This window comes from Podarcis filfolensis (genome assembly GCF_964270895.1).
Source record: "Podarcis filfolensis genome assembly, chromosome: 5".
Classification (NCBI taxonomy): Eukaryota; Metazoa; Chordata; class Lepidosauria; order Squamata; family Lacertidae; genus Podarcis; species Podarcis filfolensis.
In genome coordinates this window covers 27,037,545-27,054,884 of record NC_139608.1, presented here as the reverse complement: position 1 = coordinate 27,054,884, position 17,340 = coordinate 27,037,545, and the positions used below count along the sequence as shown (strand labels likewise).

The following is a 17,340-nucleotide window of genomic DNA, read 5'->3' as shown; positions in this document are numbered from 1 at the left end:
TTGTTTTTCCTGTTGTACTCTTAAAATTGTATCTTGTTAACATTTGCTGCCAAATCTAAATTGTGCACACAGCTGTTTCTCTAAACCAATGGACAGATTTCAGACAGAAAAGTTTAGCCCAGTAAGATGCAAGTTCTAACCAAAAGTTGGTTGGGCTACAGGATCACTCTTTGCATCTTGCATGCAAATTTCTTCTCAGCCCAGTTTAGCTATTGTGTGTGGTGTTTATTGTTTTTAATCCTGGTTATAATGAACCTGGGGGGGTCCCTTTTTTCTAACTGAGTTGTAAAGAAAGTTCAAGAGAAGCAAATTAACTAATTGGAGCTGAACACCCCAGTATGTCTGCCATCAGGGACAGGCACAGCAGTAGGCTATCCCATGTCCTGGTTGTGTAGTCTCAGTTCTTGGTAGCCTTTATGTTTCTAATTAGTCCCAGATTCTATCTTGAGATTGGAGTCTTCCCTTTGAAAATGAAGATTGTATTCTTCATACTCATAGTTTTATTTGTAGTCGGTGATGTAGGTTTTAGAGAAAGTTTTCCAGTGTCATCACCAATTTGGATCTGACTTAACATGTTTGACTTAGTAACAAGGTGTCCCTTTTTAGTTATGTTTACTATTGTGTCCTGGATGAATCAAAAGTGTTTCCAGTGTCCAAAGGGAGTAGAAGCAAAAATATTTAAATAGTGGAGAAAAAAAGTAAGCTCATTTAATGACAATTATTTTTATTGGAATACTTTTAAGACAAAGCAGTGCAGACTTTTTACATTTAAATGGAAAAAATGAAAGCATTGTTAAATGACAATTTCTAATGACTGCCACCTGAAAAAAGTTAATTGCAACTTTGAAGCTATCCAATCTGGCCAGTATTATATTATCTCTATTCTGCTATAGATTTTCCCTTCTCTCAAAGTCTGCTCATGAATGCTGAGATACCTTGGGCATGGTATGGGATATGTTGTTGGAGGCTGCAAATGGAGGAAGGACTTAATGGAAATCCCCTTCCTTAAACGAAAGGAAGAGCAGTTTAGGATCCAAGCCAGTAATGCTAACTTAAATCTATGAGTTTCCTCTTCATGTGGGGATAAAGTATAGTGGCAAGAGAATTTGCATCCTACACCTTTGTTGGTAGTTCAGGTTAGCATGGGTACAAAAATGAATATAAGCAATATGAAAATCTTTCAGAATTAGTAACTTGCATAACATTTTTGTGGGTGTAGGAGGATGAGAAGGCAGCGGCAGAAATTTATGAAGAATTCCTTGCTGCCTTTGAAGGAAGTGATGGTAATAAAGTGAAGACGTTTGTCAGAGGAGGTATTGTGAATGCATCTAAAGGTAAGATATGCCACTATACTACATAGAATTATTTATCAGGAATATTTTGATTACTTAATTTTTTTTATCCTACTTAAAATGTTTGGGTTTCAGATTAAGAAATATTTCCGACATGTTTCCTTCTAATGATGAAGTGCCATGAAGCACAATAGTTATGCCCCCCCCCCCCCAAAGCATGCATCTCATTTTGAGAGCCCAGTGGGGCTTTAGACTTGAGATTTTTGAACAGCAACACCCTGCTTCCCATGTAATCTGGCAGAAGAAAAAAAAAAACACCTTTGGAAAGGTGTGCATTTCTCAGTTTGTGATATTGCGGGTTGGGAAACACTGTTTAAAAGGGGAGAAAGTTAAAAGGCACATTGCTAGTGTGTTCAAATAGAATCTTTCAGTAACTATTAGCCTGTCTTTCAGAAGAACACGAAACTGATGAGAAACGAGGAAAAATCTACAAACCTTCATCAAGATTTGCAGATCAAAAAACCCAGAGCCAGAGCCAGTCATCTTCTTCTAATGAGAGGCCTCCATCCCTTCTAATAATAGAAACCAAAAAGCCAGTAAGTTTAGATTTTGCAGGTTTTTTGTTTCTCTATATCTTGTTTTGAAAATACATCAATTACTATTTTAGTTATTTATGCTTTTCAAGTGAATCTTATAAAGTGATGTAGATGAAAATAATGGAATAAAGCAGAAAAGACAAACAGGAAATCCTGTAGTGCCAAACCATGTTTTGGTGTTATTTACGAAAAGTGAAAAAGTCAATATTATTATCATTATTTATTGCATTTATTTGTTGTTTACCACATAAAATATCTCAAAGTGACTTACAGTTGTGAAAGCATAAACAGTGCAAAATTTAAAATAACATCAATTCTGGTGGTATTTGATTTAAGAAACGTTTCTAGAAGAATGTGCTGTTTTCTAATTATATTAGTTTCAGTAAATAAATAAATTAATAAGGGGGGAAAGGTTGTGAAATCCTAGCTGAAGACTAGTGAGTCTTCTCCCCATTTTATCCAAACATAAGGAAAGGCATCTTGTTCATCACCAGCCAGCACAGGATAGGGCTATTATTAGAAGCTCAGGGATTATACCATGGCTTTCTGCAGGTCTTGGGATGGGGTTCAAGTTATTGGTGGCTCTCCTCTTCACCTGAAATACCCCTAGACATAATGCTCTTATATGGCATTGCAGCTTCTCCGTGTTGAATTGCAGGCCATTTTAGTGTTGACGTGTGATATTGCTGAAGTGTGAATAGGTTTTGAGCTTTTGAATGCTGACAGGATGGAGGTTACATAGGTTTTTTCCTGTGTCCTTGAAACTGAGCAGTTTCTGTAGCCTGGATGGGGTTGCATCCCCTTGAAGGAGCAGGTTTGCGGTCCAGAGGTACTTCTGGATACAGCTTTGTCACTGGGGGCCCAGGTAGCCTCAGCGCTTTTAGCCATTTATCAGCTATGACTGGTAAGACAGCTATAACTGTTCTGGGCTGGAGAAGCTTAGCCACAGTAGTTGATGCATTGGTTACTTCAATACTGGAATACTGCACTATGCTATATGTAGGGCAGCCCTTGTGCTTCCATATGGAAGCTGCAGTTAGTGCAGAATGCTGTGTATGGTTGCTAACAGAAGTGAGACCTTGCCAGCATATAACACCTCTGCTCCCAGACCTCCACTGGTTTAATCTGGTTTTTAGCTTATTGTTGATGATAATTATTTGTTGAATGTTTTAAACAATTGCTTTTAACTGGTATTTTTTACTGGTAATGTTTTATTCTTTCTGTAAACTGTTTTGAGATGTTGATAAAATGGTCATTCTGTGTTCCTGAATATTATTCAACTTGTGTTATTAGCCTTTGAAGAAGGGGGAGAAAGAAAAGAAAAAGAGCAATTTGGAGCTTTTTAAAGAAGAATTAAAACAGTAAGTGTTTGCCTCCATGTTGGTTGAGATAATCAGATTTTCAGAATTTGATTTCTGTTAAAACGGCAATATAGGACAGATTGGTGATGAATAAATAGCCTAAGTCCTGTTAGTATATTGCTTGAATTTTAGATAGTGTCTTCTAATATTAGCAAAAATATTAATGCCCGGGAATTTTTGTAGTCCTATAATCCCTTCTGTAAAGATTTGTTTAGAATTTGGAAAATTTCACAAAATATAGAAGCAATAGAAAATATATGAATTAGGGAAGATAAAAAAAATACTGAGTGTTCTGAAAAATCCTGGCTCCTCTTATTTTAGCCAAGTAATAAATATGGATCTACATTTGTTCTGTTTTCTGGTGTTTATATGTGTTTTTCTTACAAATGTAGGCTATTTTCATTTGCTTTAATAAAATATGAACAAAATGCCAGTGGAGGTGTTCTTTACCTGCTATGCCATGCATAGAATGCAGAATAGATAATATAACGGGCCTACTGTTAAGTTACATTTTCATTGAGTTTAAAATACATTTTTGTGTGTTAAAAAGTAGCGTAACTACAGTACAATAGACTGTGTCAGAACTGCTGTCATTCACTTGAACTGAAATGTTGAAGTATACAGTATTGTAAACTACAACATGAAAATGAAAGTTACGTTTTGAAAGTAAAGACTATAATGGCTGGGCCCATGGGAGTTGTAGTCCAGAGCTCTGGAGGGCACCTGGTTGAAGAAGGCTGCTCTACATCAATGAGACAAAAGTGTCACCTGTGTAATTTTGAATTGTGCATGCAGTTTTTATTGGGTTGGATCCAGACTCTTGAATTTAGTCCCTTTTGAAATCAGAGTTATAACTAATTTCCTTGATTGTGGTGGGATTTAAATAAACTTAGTCTTGATCCAGCCCATTGTAGATTTGGAGAAATGGGGAAAGTTGCTCCTGTTTGAAGTGGAATTACCTTGGGCTAAACATGATGACTTGACACAAGGATAATTGAACAGTCATCCTGTGGGACATTTATTTTAAAGTATTTAAAAATGCTTCAGGCTGTTCTCTGTGTTGAATTTTTTAAAATAAAAAACCCATTTAACTATAGCCATTAGGATTCCAACCAGTTACCACTTTCATAAAATATCTTCTGTAGAATTCAAGAAGAGCGTGATGAAAGACATAAAACCAAAGGTAGATTAAGTCGTTTTGAGCCGCCTCAATCGGATTCAGATGGCCAACGCCGTTCCAGTAAGTAGTTATTATAATTTTATTGTAGTTATTTAAGTCTGCAAAAGCTGTGGAATTAATAGGCATATTTTGCTTCCCTTAGTGGATACGCCTTCAAGAAGAAACAGATCTTCGGGTGGTAATAAAGTTTCATAACTATTGAATTAAATATTTTGTTAATGTAAAACTTACACTTTTGATTACATCCTGTTTTCTTTTTTTTTAGTATTGGATGACTATGCTCCAGGTTCACATGATGTAGGAGATCCAAGTACGACAAATTTGTACCTGGGAAACATTAATCCCCAGGTAATGATTGCAGTAATTGATGTATGGACCAATCCTGTGTTATCTTTATATATATTCCCATGTCTGCAGTATACAAATATTATTGTACTTATTTAGGATAGCACTTAGGTGTATTAAAACCATTTTTGCTGAACAATCATGAAATGCCAATTCTCATTTTACAGCTAGGGAATTGATAGAATCTCTTTGCATGAAATTATCAGTAGCTGAGTAGAGATTCGAGTTTCGGCCTCTGAGTTCCAGCTTTATCTGCTGTACTTGGCCACCATTTATTCGTTTACCTCGGGTTACAGACGCTTCAGGTTACAGACTCCACTAACCTAGAAATAGTACCTTGGGTTAAGAACAGAACAGAAATCGCGTGGCAGCAGCTGGAGGTCCCATTAGCTAAAGTGGTACCTCAGGTTAAGAACAGTTTCAGGTTAAGAACGGACCTCCAGAATGAATTAAGTTCTTTACCTGAGGTACCACTGTACTTTTTGCAGAAAGCTGTTCCAAAAATGGCTTATATTCTCATGTTTAAATATAGTAGAAAGTATGGTTCAAGCTCTAACAACATGAGTGAAGATGCTTCACAAGAACTTTGTTGTTCACCCTCCTGCTTAAAAAGAGATTGATGGAATGAGATACCAACATTCTAATGCCAGGCATAAAAGCCACAGAAAAGAAAAAAAATATCTGCTTGCCCACTTGCACTTCCCATTATCTTTTTTGTTAGTCTTTCTGCTTTATGGCTAACCTTTCCCCCATTGATTCATTCTCCCCTCCACCTTCCTGCTGTGTCTGGGGAGGAGTGGCCAGTTGTTTCGCCTCACACAGCCTAGGCTTTTGGACCAACATATATTTGGCAGATTTTTCACCATTCCCATACCTTGGAATTGCAGGATAAGTGGCCACATGCTATGTCAGTGAGCGAGGAAGTAAATCTGTATTGCAAGTTAAAGGTACACCAGATTAGTATGTCTTAGAACTAGTTCCAATCCATGATTTGGTGCTATGACAGTGAGCCTTCAATCTTTGTCTGCCTTATTCATGGCCTTCTCATAACACTTTTACAATGCCTGGTCCCTTAGCTGCTTTCTTCTTGTGTCCATTTGAAAGGAACTTGTTGAATCACGTTCTGGTTTCTTCCTATTTGCTATAGATGAATGAAGAGATGCTGTGTCAAGAATTTGGACGCTTTGGGCCTCTGGCAAGTGTCAAAATTATGTGGCCAAGAACTGATGAAGAAAGAGCGAGAGAGAGGAATTGTGGATTTGTTGCTTTCATGAATAGGAGAGATGCTGAACGTGCGCTAAAGAACTTAAATGGTAAAGAGAGGGTTTCAAAAAAACTTTTGAAATATGACATTTGAGGAAAAGTATTAGGAGAAGCAATGTACTTTTTAGTGGAAATTAATTGAGGGTAGAGGTATATTTCCTTTTTCAGTTGTGCTCCATTCCCCCCCCCCCATTGTGGGGTGCTCTAAATTTTAGAAGAACCCTTCTGAGCCAACTCAAGCGGAACTAAGACAAAAAAGAGACATCTTTGCTTTCATTAATCATTCCCTCGTGGGGCACAAATTAATAAAAGGTGAAGGCTAGGAGGTAGCATTGGAATTTCTTTCAAGATTCCAGAGTGAAAGAATCCAGGAAAGGGGGAGAAAACCTCCCCACTTTTGTACACCCTATGCAAGTATTGGGCACTTCACAAAAATAAGTTGTGTTCCTATCAAAAAGGACTTGCAATCTGAAAGCTTGCCTGAGTTGTCTTCCAGTGTAGAAGATTGTGTAGGCAGTTCGTAAAAGTTGAAGGCGCGCGAGTGAGTATTCCGCTACTTGAACTAGAACTCCTTTATATGTAATAAAGTTTTACTATGCTTGCTGGTCTTTAGGGTCGGCAATGCTTAGTTGCTATAGACGTAGTATGTCCAGCCAGATTCTTACTCTTGTTCTTCTTAAGGATTAGAAGCATACATTTCTCCTAAATAAAACTGAGAGTGCAGGACTTAGCGGAGAGGGGAGAATTCATATTCTGGCAGCAGCAGGCAGCATTATTCTTTGATATGTGACACAATAAGTGAGCTTTTATGTGGACACCACTTGTTTTCATTGAAATACTGCTATTTCTTTCAACTTGCATATTTCTTAACCAATGCAATCTTTCATTTGGCAGGCAAGATGATCATGTCTTTTGAAATGAAACTAGGCTGGGGCAAAGCTGTTCCTATTCCTCCACATCCTATATATATTCCCCCCTCCATGATGGAGCATACTCTCCCGCCACCTCCTTCAGGCCTGCCATTTAATGCTCAGCCCAGAGAGAGGTTGAAGAACCCAAATGCTCCAATGTTGCCGCCGCCAAAAAACAAGGAGGATTTTGAGAAGGTAAAAAGTTAACCAGGGCCATACCTCATCTTTATAAATGCTAAATCTATGGTAGTCTTTAATCTTGTCTTTATAGAATTGCACTGTCCAGGTCTTAGCTAAAACTGAGTTGTTCCCTGCCTTAGCTTAAGAAGCCTCATTTCAGAGGCATTGCCTTGGTATATTTATGCCACAGAATTGGGCCTTGTTTTTCATTGCACTTTTAAATCTGGCCGTCTTGGGGTTTTTTCCCCCTCCACGCTCCCTGGTTTTTTCCCCTCTTATGTCCCCCTTTTTGTTAGCTGCCAGATTTGCATTATCTAAATTATTTCATTTTAAAAGGCTAAATTTTAAATCCAGGCAGATAAATTAACACTAAAATTAGCTCACAATTAGTTTTTTTTTAATGAAGAAAATTATTTCAGACATTGATTCAGTAGCTGAAGAGGGCAGGATATTTAGAAGGATATTTAGAAGGATATTAATCTTTAGAACATGGTAAGTATATCTTAAAACCAAGTGTAAGGTCACAATGATATAATAAGTTGTAAAGTTCTTCAGAGTTGGAAGGGTTGGGAACTAGAGGCCAGTGCAAATGTAACACTCTTGTTTGAATTGAGAGCTGGCTGCAAGGTTGTGTGCCCCATCACTTTCTGAAGTGTAAATTGGCCATTGTTGGCCTTAACCATGGCTAACAGTTGTGTTGGCAGTGTTGCTGGCTGTGAGTAAGGCTACCCAGGGATCGCTCCCCCAAGCAGGATCTGAAATCAAAGGTCCAAGCTTGGATTCTCATCCTGGTTAAGTGAGAGTCCTGATTAGCCTTAACTGTAGTCAGTATTACTGCAGATGTAATGATTAACTGTGGTTAAAGCCAATGGTGCAGATTGGAGAAATCGGTCTTCAGAAAGGAGGGGATGAAAAGGAGCACATAGTCTCACAGCCTGATTACTTAACCATGCTTAAGTAAATCATAAGCTATAGTTTGTGCAGGACCCAAGTAGCAAATGGAAGGGAAAGAAGATTTCTTTTTTTCTTTTTACATTGGTCTTTCATCTAGCAAGCCCCTTCATATGCATGCAGTGGACTTGCCAGGGCACAGTAAGGTTTTGATTTTTCCACTTACTTTAAAGCTTTTCCCCTATTCTGTACTAAAAAACTGTTTCCAAAACGCAAGAGGCCTTTGGAAATGGCTACTGATGCAGTAGAGGGGAATTGCTGTTAGGAAAAAGAAAAGCCCTGCTGTGTGCATGGATCCTGCCCACTCCTCTAGATTGCTGCCATTGCCAGTATAGTACTTATTCAGTGCATTGATGTGCATTCTCTCAGGAATGTTCTAGTGCCTTGAAATTCGTGAACCTTCAGTGGTTCGCTGCACACAGCCATTTGCTCTTTATGTAAATCCGTAGTGTATAACTTCGCAGCAGTGATTGCCTGCAAAACTTGTGATAGATGTGTAGTATTTTCAATGCATATGTATTTTTTTGCTTGTTACTTGTTAACAATACTCACATATTCTATGTTTATTATCTGATGTGACTTCATATACAGACTCTGTCGCAAGCCATAGTCAAAGTGGTTATCCCAACAGAAAGGTACATTTTTTTCTTTATTATTACTGATCTAAATATAGCAAATATCCCCTTTTGGAATTTTACAGAAAAAGTGTCATGTTGAGGAAAGTTTTAGGCTTGACTGAGCAATGGTTATACCACCCAGGTTGGCAGTGTGAATGTTGGGATCTATATTAAAATTGAGGTTTCATTTATTTTAACTAGTATTTCAGTTAAGAATAATAATTTAAACGGATTAAATATGGGATTATTTTTGCAGGTGAGTGAAGACTTCTGTATATCAGTAAAATTCTGAGTGGTATATAGATTTGCCGAATGACTGATAGCTTAATGGGGTATAGCAGTGTAGTCTTTCTTATCCAGATAGCCTGAGAGTATCCCATAAACATTTACTCAGCTAACCTGTGACCCTTTAGATGTTGCTGGATTACGAACACTCCATCAGCCCCAGCCACCATGGCAAGGGTAAGGAATTATGGCAGTTGTCCAACACCATCTGCAGAGCTGCAAGTTAGGCACTCTTGTTTAACTACACAGATAACCAGAAAGATATAAATGCTACTTACATTATCAGAAGGTTTAATGGAGGATATAAAATTGGGATCATTAGAAGAATTTGGTTACTAAAGTTAGGCTAACTATATGTTCTTTTCTGTAATGTTTCCTTAAAGGCTGTTTTGTTGCACTTGCCCCAATTACGTTTTGTTTCCCCGAGTTAGGAGTGTCTAAACATGGAAGATAGCCACATAGCCCAGAGATTTGACACCAAGGGTGCAACTCATGATTAGTGCAGTGTGAGTTGCTAGGCATACCCTTGCTCAGACAAGCATAAAATTATTCTCAAACATTGTAACACAAACACTTGCTTAAAAAAGAAAAGAAAAAGGAACACCAAAGAATTCAAATTCTCTTTGACATTGGCCTTGGTGAGCAACACCAGCTGAACTGTCTGCGGCAGCGGGGGACCAGGAAAACATCATGGGATGGATTGGGAAAGTATACAGTTTTTGACCAGACACTGGTACGATCGGCTCCAATTAATGTGGTTTTATTATAACTGAAAAGACTTTTTTGTTGGCCAACTTAATGTTTGAAATTTTTAAACTATCATCCTTTCATGCTACACTGTTTTTTGTCATGAACATTCTCAGTACTTTTGTAGCAAGGCTGTAAGTTTTTGAGAGAGCAGTGAAGACATCTTTTCCATACATAAAACACGCAGTATTAACGTAGAGGAGTTGCAGCTTCTGGTGTTGAGGAGTACTAGTGCAATGGGGGATAGTTGAGATGGGCCAATAGAACGTGCTTGCAAACATTTAGAAAGATTATTGTTGGCTAGCGTTTAAATTAATATCTTTTAGAAAAAGCAGTGCTCCGATTTTGCTCACTGCAGCATTTCAATCTGTGCCATAGAAACTGTTCCTATGTACATCTATAACTGTATTTGAAAGTATTAATATGAAGCATTTTGAGTCTCCTACTAGAAATTCTATTGACATAATTTTGGTGAAACAGTTAATGAATATTTCCCGTATATGCTTTGATCTACTGAGACCGCAACATTTTTAGTAAATTAGTTTTATCTGTGATGCTGTTCAGCGACCAAAATGCAAGAGCATCAGCTTTGAACAGTAAGAAGTGGTAAGATTGAAGCTCAACTTTAACAACTTTGCCATCCTGTCCTGTTGTCGCACCTGAGTGTGATGCAAAGTTTTCAGAGATTGGATGCTGCAGACCTCTTATTCCTTGATAAAGGGTTTGGTTTAATTTTTTAAAAACTTCATTTGGAGCATAAGAGACTGATATGCAGAATCAACATTATGCGGGGGGACGGGGACGGGACGTAATACTTTCAAATGTATCAAAGGAATGCAAAGAAGGGCAGGTTTGTGCTAAAGGAGAAGTGGCTTACCATCAGGGCTTATTGTGAAGCCTAGGCACCTCAATTAATAGCTTTTTATAACTTGTGTGCCACTACTGAATATGCCCAATTATTGTAAGTAATGTGATCCCAAAGGCTCTTAAAGGTCAAAACCGAAAATGACTTCCTGGTATTGGTATTTTCAAATACAGCTTGTGCATACTCAGATTTTTTTTCCACTTGAGACTTCCAGAAAACTGCAGTGAGTAAAATGATTACTAAGTTATTTGGAATGTGTGTTGAGCAGCGGTTCTTGGATGATCATAGAAAGTTTTTAGGATAAGACTTCTAGACTGCTTCTAGTAGTTAACAGCATGTTTTAATTGTAGTAAGAATAGTCCTAATATTCATGAAGGCAGGAAGAGATTTCCCTTTTAAGTTGTCAAACAGATGTGCATTACCTGTGAGTGATTAAGATTGGACAAAGTCCTAACGTGCAATGATATGCACATTGAAGATCTATGAAAAGTATTAAGCAGAGTATGACACTTAGGAATAATTGTAGTTTTAAAATACTGAGACATGCATCTCGTTTAGTAGTCACAAACACCTTTTGAATGTGGCAGGAAGCCAATACTGCTTTGATTTAATGCAAATAGCATCTGTAGTAGGATGAAATTGGGGCCGCTGGGGGGGAAATGTACTGCTTTAATTCTAATACCTATTACATATTGTGATATCTGTCTTGGTATACAACTGAGCAACCCAGGGAAGCCCTTTTCATGTGCAAATGAGCATGCATGCACCATGGGTTTTTCATTGATTTGATTGATTTCTTTTTAAACTCTGGAAAGCTTAAACTGCAGTTTATAGTGCAGCACAAACTACTGCTGTTCAGAAAAATACTTCTTTTTTAAAAAAACAATACCCTGCCCCATTGTGTATGGATCTCTTTGCTCTTCTCTGGATTGCGGTCAAAGGCTTGTATCTGAAGATAAATTAATTTAATGGAGTTTGATGGAAGAAAAGTTTTCAACTTTCTTCTACTGCAGCCACCTGTACCCCATGAAAAGCAATTTTGGATGTGGCCAAAGTTGGCCAACTCAGTTTGGGCTGGTTTCCCCCACCTCCTGTTTTGGCTAACTTCCCACTCCATCTCTCATTTTGGAGGAGGGCCCCTGGCTCTCCAGTCAAGCATTTGTGGAAGCTCAGGTGGTTACAGGCAGACGAAGGGACAATAAACTTTCTTTCCTTGACCTGTCTTAACTTAGGATGTAAGCAAATCGGATATATTCCAAAATTAAAAACTTTTCTTACTATATTGTAGTAGTTGATTTTTACATTTTTTTATGAGTTGACTTAAATCCTTGAGTGCAATTTGAAATGCCTAATGATTGAAAATTATTGTTCATGGTAGAGAAGCGATTAGAACTTGTGGCTCAATAATTATTATTACTAAGCGGTGTGTTGTCACAGTTGACAGCTACCTTTTCATGGAATAAATACTCGCCTGAAGAAAAGTGTTCTTCCTAGTGTCCTTGAAAGTAAAATGAAAATTGTATCCTGGTGGCTTCTCATCCAAGGAACCTGATTAAGATCAGGTTCTTAGGCACTCAACTTTCAGCAGTACTGAAGCATAAGCTGCCATACCGTTTCCTTCCGCCTCTGTTGTATTTTGATTGTTAGCATTTGTGTGTGTTTGCACAACATTTTAAATTTTAATTGAGCTTAAGCAAAAGATTTTATCAAACAAAAAGTTTAATTTTGAGCAGAGTATTGTTCTGCAGCACAATTCTATGCATGTCTAATCAGAAGGAGGCCCCATTGAGTTTCAGTGGTCCTACTCCCTGATAAGTGTGCATAGAATTACATTATTATATTTAGAAACACAGTTTTTATTGCATTAGTTCCGATTCAGGCAAAAGTGAACAACAAACTGGAAAAGAATATTGCATTTCTCTTTCTAATATAATTCAATGAGCCACAGGACCTACTACTACTTTATACTAGTTTTATTTTTGCCCATCATGGTGTTCAGAACACTGCTCCAAATTCTTAATTTGTATAAATCTTCTTAACTGTGCAGCAAAAATAATCTTCTCCATTTATTAATACCTTAGGTGGAGTGTAGTTTGTTTAGTGTTAGGTCTGAATCAATTTTTCTTTAACTGTGTTGTTGTTGTAGGAATTTGCTTGCGCTGATACATCGAATGATAGAGTTTGTGGTGCGTGAAGGACCTATGTTTGAAGCCATGATTATGAACAGAGAAATCAACAATCCAATGTTCAGGTGCTTATTTTTCTATTTCTGTTCAGTGCTGTCTTTGTCGCATGTACCGTCATTGTTGCTTCAGTACTGCTGTGTGCAGTTATTCACAGGCATTTATGCAAACCCGACTACTTTGTAGGCATAGCTCTCACAAGCAGAAAATGAGGTTTCAAGTATTTGTGTGTAGTTCACCTTTTCAAACACAATTGACTATATTTCTTTTTTTAAAAAGACAGAAAATAGGAAACTTACCTAACCTTTTTCTTGACATGTCAGTCTTGTGCCTTCTTCTTCCTCTCATCATCACCATCATCATCATCATCATCATCATCATCATCATCAAATTTGTATACTGCCCCTATACCTGTAGAATCTCAGGGTAGTTCACAACATAAAATTCCAATATAAGAATCACAAAATCTCTCTCACTCCCGTTCTCTTATGATTGAATAGTGTTTCATGTGAATATTCATCTGCAGCCTGAAGTGGTACAGTGCAAATACTGGTAGGCTACCAGATCTGCTGCTTGTAAGATCTAGGACTTGATGATCTGAATGTTGCATAGATCAAAGAATGGTAGGGGTGTGGTATAGTGGTAGAAACTAGGTTTTTTCTGGTGTTGAAATGCTGCTTTTCTTATGTTAGTGATCTCAATAGGGACATGCTTTGATTTCACACCCTCTGCTTTTTATTTAGGTTTTTGTTTGAGAACCAGACTCCAGCCCATGTATACTACCGGTGGAAGCTTTATTCAATTCTACAGGTAAAAATACTTTTAACTGCAACTTCTAATATTACCTGTGATCGGCATACTGGTTGCTTTGACCATGGTTGTGTGTGTGTGGTTTTTTTAGGGTGAATCACCAACCAAATGGAGGACTGAAGACTTCCGTATGTTTAAAAATGGGTCATTTTGGAGGCCGCCTCCTTTAAATCCGTATCTCCATGGGATGTCAGAAGAACAAGAGCCTGAAGCATTCGTAGAGGAACCTAGCAAGAAGGGTGCACTTAAGGAGGAGTAAGCATCTTTAAAGAACCTAATATATGTCATCTTTTCACATAGACAAGTGATAGCTCATCTGCACTATTCCATGTGTAGAGATAGGAGCCTACACAGAAATTCCAGTATGTGGAAGAGCTGGCCAACTTTTTTGAAAGCATCCTAACACAAAGTTTCTTAGAAGTAACTAATTTCTAAACATCCATGTTTCCCCTCCTGTTGAGTATGGGTGAAAATGATAAACTACTACTAAAATTCTCTTGTCTCAGTAAAAAAATGTATTGCAGATTGTTCTCAGTTACTTTGACTCTGAAATAGAATGTTCAATAAGGCTCATTTATAAGTATACAGAAAAGGTGTTGCTAAGTTTTCTAAAAATTTGAAACTGGAATTTTAGACAGAGGGACAAGTTAGAGGAAATCCTGCGTGGGTTAACACCGCGTAAGAATGATATTGGAGATGCAATGGTTTTCTGTCTTAATAATGCTGAAGCTGCTGAAGAAATTGTAGACTGCATTGCTGAGTCACTATCCATCTTGAAGACTCCACTTCCTAAAAAGGTATGGTTGATTTCTCAACAATTTTTATGTTTTATGTGTAAATTTGTGCATTGTTGAGTGGCTGCAAAGCAATCAGTATCTATGTATATAGTAATAACCAACTATGAAAGATGCTTTTTGCTTAATTAAAATTGTCTTCTGCCCTAGTTGTAAAGCTTTGTAATAGTCACATGTTCCTTTTGTGTTTTTCCTCTTTGATTAAAAATAAATTGCACAGGTATTTGCCTTTTGCAGATTGTGCCAACTGTTCATGAACCCCCCCCCCCCAAGAAGTTGGACATTGAGTATTTTGGTGCTGAACTTTGGATAGTTTGGCATTTTGTAGCAGGAGTTTATATCGTGCAAATTTGAACAGGCTTTATTTATTAATTTTTTAAAAACTGGTATGCTATTCTCTTAAAATGGCAATTTCAACTGGATTTTCAAAGTTATTTGTGGAACAGTAATATTGGTAACACTTCTAAATTTTTTTTGCAGATTGCAAGATTATATTTGGTGTCGGATGTGTTGTACAATTCTTCTGCAAAGGTTGCCAATGCTTCATATTACAGAAAATTGTAAGTATCAACATTTTAAACTTTCAAGAAAAGTCAAAAACCTTTGTAGATTTTGAATTTTGCATGTGCTACCTTGTAGTACTGTCTGGCACCTTGACAAATCTGTAGGAGTACCAATCTTTAAAAAAATATTTACACTTGATCAATTTGGAGCCAACTTAAAATTGTGTAACTTTCCTCTGTAGCATGCACTCATTGTTAAACTAGGATAATTTCTCTCTCTGTATGTGTGAATACAGTCATACTTCATGTTACGGACTCTTCAGGTTACGTGTTTTTGGGTTACGGACCGTGGGAAACCGGGAAGTACCGGAACGGGTTACTTCTGGGTTTCGCCACATGCGCAGAAACGCTAAATCGTGCTTTGTGCATGCACAGAAGTGCTGAATCGTGCCTGTGCAGACGCAGCGCTTCAGGATGCGAACGCTGCGGGTTGCAGACGTGCCTCCATCACAGATTACGTCTGCAACCCGAGGTTCCACTGAAAAGCTGGGTCGGCCTATAGCAATAAATTTTGACAAATTGTAGTAACCTTTCTAAAGGTTTTATTCGTGAAGCTAATTTTAGACCTATTCCTAAATGGGTGTGTTTAGGGCCTCTTCTGTATAATTAGAAATTTGGGCGCACATTTTTGTAGCTCAGATGCAAGTTGAATGACTTTCGCTGTGGCTTACTCAGTAATGCAAACTGTAATATATGAAAATGTTGTTTCAGTTTTGAGACAAAACTTTGCCAGATATACTCTGATCTGAATGCTACATACCGAACAATACAAGGCCATTTACAGTCTGAAAACTTTAAGGTATGTGTATGATTATTTATTGAATTTGTTTACTTCCATGCAGTGAGCAGTTTCAGGGTGAAAACAGCCGTCCGTTGCAACTTAAAAGACTAACCAATTTATTATCATGCAAGCTTTTGTGGATCATAGACCACTTCAGCAGATGAATGAAGTGTAGCTGTGAATTGGCAAGCATATATACGCATGATGGGGGCAGGGCAACAGAGAGAAGAGATGGGAAATGTAGAGAACTGATTCAGAGGGAAATGAGGAACGAAACCACCACTAGCAGACAGTGATATTTACGTATCTAAAAGTAGATTAGCTGCAGTGACCAATTGAAGAAGGCCATAACACACACAACTTGCTATTGGTAAGCTAGTTAATTCAAGTAGTGTGGAACAATAATATCAATTCTTGCCACAGGTGATACAATTTATCAAGTGTTTCAATTCAGTGGTATCCCATGGAACTTTCTCTTAGAAGTTTATTTTTTATTTCCAATATTTATATACCACCTAACAACAAAAGTCCTCTGGGTGATTTACAAGTAAAAATGAAAAGCATAAAATGTGATAGGAAACTAACATCTTGACACACAGTAAAACCAGCCACAGAGAATGACATCAGTACAAAAAATAGAAAGTAAAAAATAATAATACTTATGACTGAAAATGTTACCTCGCACCTTAAAAGACAGACCTCTCTGAGGGTGCCAACCCTGGAAAGCCCCTCTCTAGTAGCCAACCTCATTTGTTTCTTTATTGACATAAAAAATGAAATTATAAATATATAATGTAAATAATATAAAACAGCCAACAAAATAGTGTTGTAAAAATATAAGTATTAAATAAAAGCTGTTCTGCTTGGTGCCAAAAAATAATTAGTGCAAGCCTCTCTGGGGAGAAAATTGCATTAGGAACCTGCCCTTCAATAAATATACAACCTTTCATGTCACAAAAATATGACTTTGTTTTTCACCAAAGCAAAGTTTGTGTCTAGTTTGCTGTGAAAATAAAATCCCAATTAAATAGACATAGTGCAGTCTACACTCCATTGCAGTCTGCACCAAATATATTGGTTTTTATTGGCTGTACCCAAGTCATACTTGGAGTAGACCCATTGAAATCAGTGGACTCTAGTCCTTAACAAGGATTTCCGTGGGTCTGCTTTGAGTATGACTTTGCTGGATGCCCCCCAAGTTTACTAAACACATCAAAACCGATATGAACGTTCTGTGACGGGTGCAGTGCTAATTAGATAGGTGGCGTTGTGCTTTGTGTAATGTTCTTAAAGTACTTCTCAATACAAATGACTAGCATTGTTTACTACTTTTAGCAACGGGTAATGACATGCTTCAGAGCATGGGAAGACTGGGCGATTTATCCAGAACCATTTTTGATCAAACTGCAGAATATTTTCTTGGGGCTTGTAAATATTATTGAAGAAAAGGAAGTGGAGGTAAGTGTGAGATAAGACCATTATTGGTACTATTCGTTTGGAAGCAAACAAGAGAATCTGAAGCCTTACAGGTAAGGAAATCATAGCAGAGGTTTGTAGCTGGACTCTAGGGCATGAAGGCTTCTCTTGGTTCCCAAATGAATCTTTCCTTTCATTTG

The 17,340-nt window shown here is 37.6% G+C and overlaps 1 protein-coding gene across 8 annotated transcripts in view; it reads left to right on the top strand.

Moving 5' to 3' along the window:
* Nucleotides 1-17,340, top strand: part of U2SURP (U2 snRNP associated SURP domain containing) — a 34,387-nt gene that overhangs the window by 5,881 nt on the left and 11,166 nt on the right. The window contains exons 4-19 of one of the 8 annotated variants that reach the window (XM_083613173.1): nucleotides 1,220-1,334; nucleotides 1,746-1,888; nucleotides 3,182-3,249; nucleotides 4,395-4,489; nucleotides 4,572-4,604; nucleotides 4,695-4,777; nucleotides 5,922-6,087; nucleotides 6,932-7,143; nucleotides 8,671-8,714; nucleotides 12,740-12,844; nucleotides 13,520-13,586; nucleotides 13,678-13,841; nucleotides 14,221-14,383; nucleotides 14,861-14,940; nucleotides 15,655-15,742; nucleotides 17,060-17,182. In XM_083613173.1, coding sequence (XP_083469299.1) covers nucleotides 1,220-1,334; nucleotides 1,746-1,888; nucleotides 3,182-3,249; nucleotides 4,395-4,489; nucleotides 4,572-4,604; nucleotides 4,695-4,777; nucleotides 5,922-6,087; nucleotides 6,932-7,143; nucleotides 8,671-8,714; nucleotides 12,740-12,844; nucleotides 13,520-13,586; nucleotides 13,678-13,841; nucleotides 14,221-14,383; nucleotides 14,861-14,940; nucleotides 15,655-15,742; nucleotides 17,060-17,182 — 1,749 coding nt within the window. Of the gene's footprint in view, nucleotides 1-1,219; nucleotides 1,335-1,745; nucleotides 1,889-3,181; nucleotides 3,250-4,394; nucleotides 4,490-4,571; nucleotides 4,608-4,694; nucleotides 4,778-5,921; nucleotides 6,088-6,931; nucleotides 7,144-8,670; nucleotides 8,715-12,739; nucleotides 12,845-13,519; nucleotides 13,587-13,677; nucleotides 13,842-14,220; nucleotides 14,384-14,860; nucleotides 14,941-15,654; nucleotides 15,743-17,059; nucleotides 17,183-17,340 lie in introns of all 8 variants that reach the window. The other 7 variants (XM_083613175.1, XM_083613174.1, XM_083613172.1 and 4 more) reach the window with 7 other exon arrangements.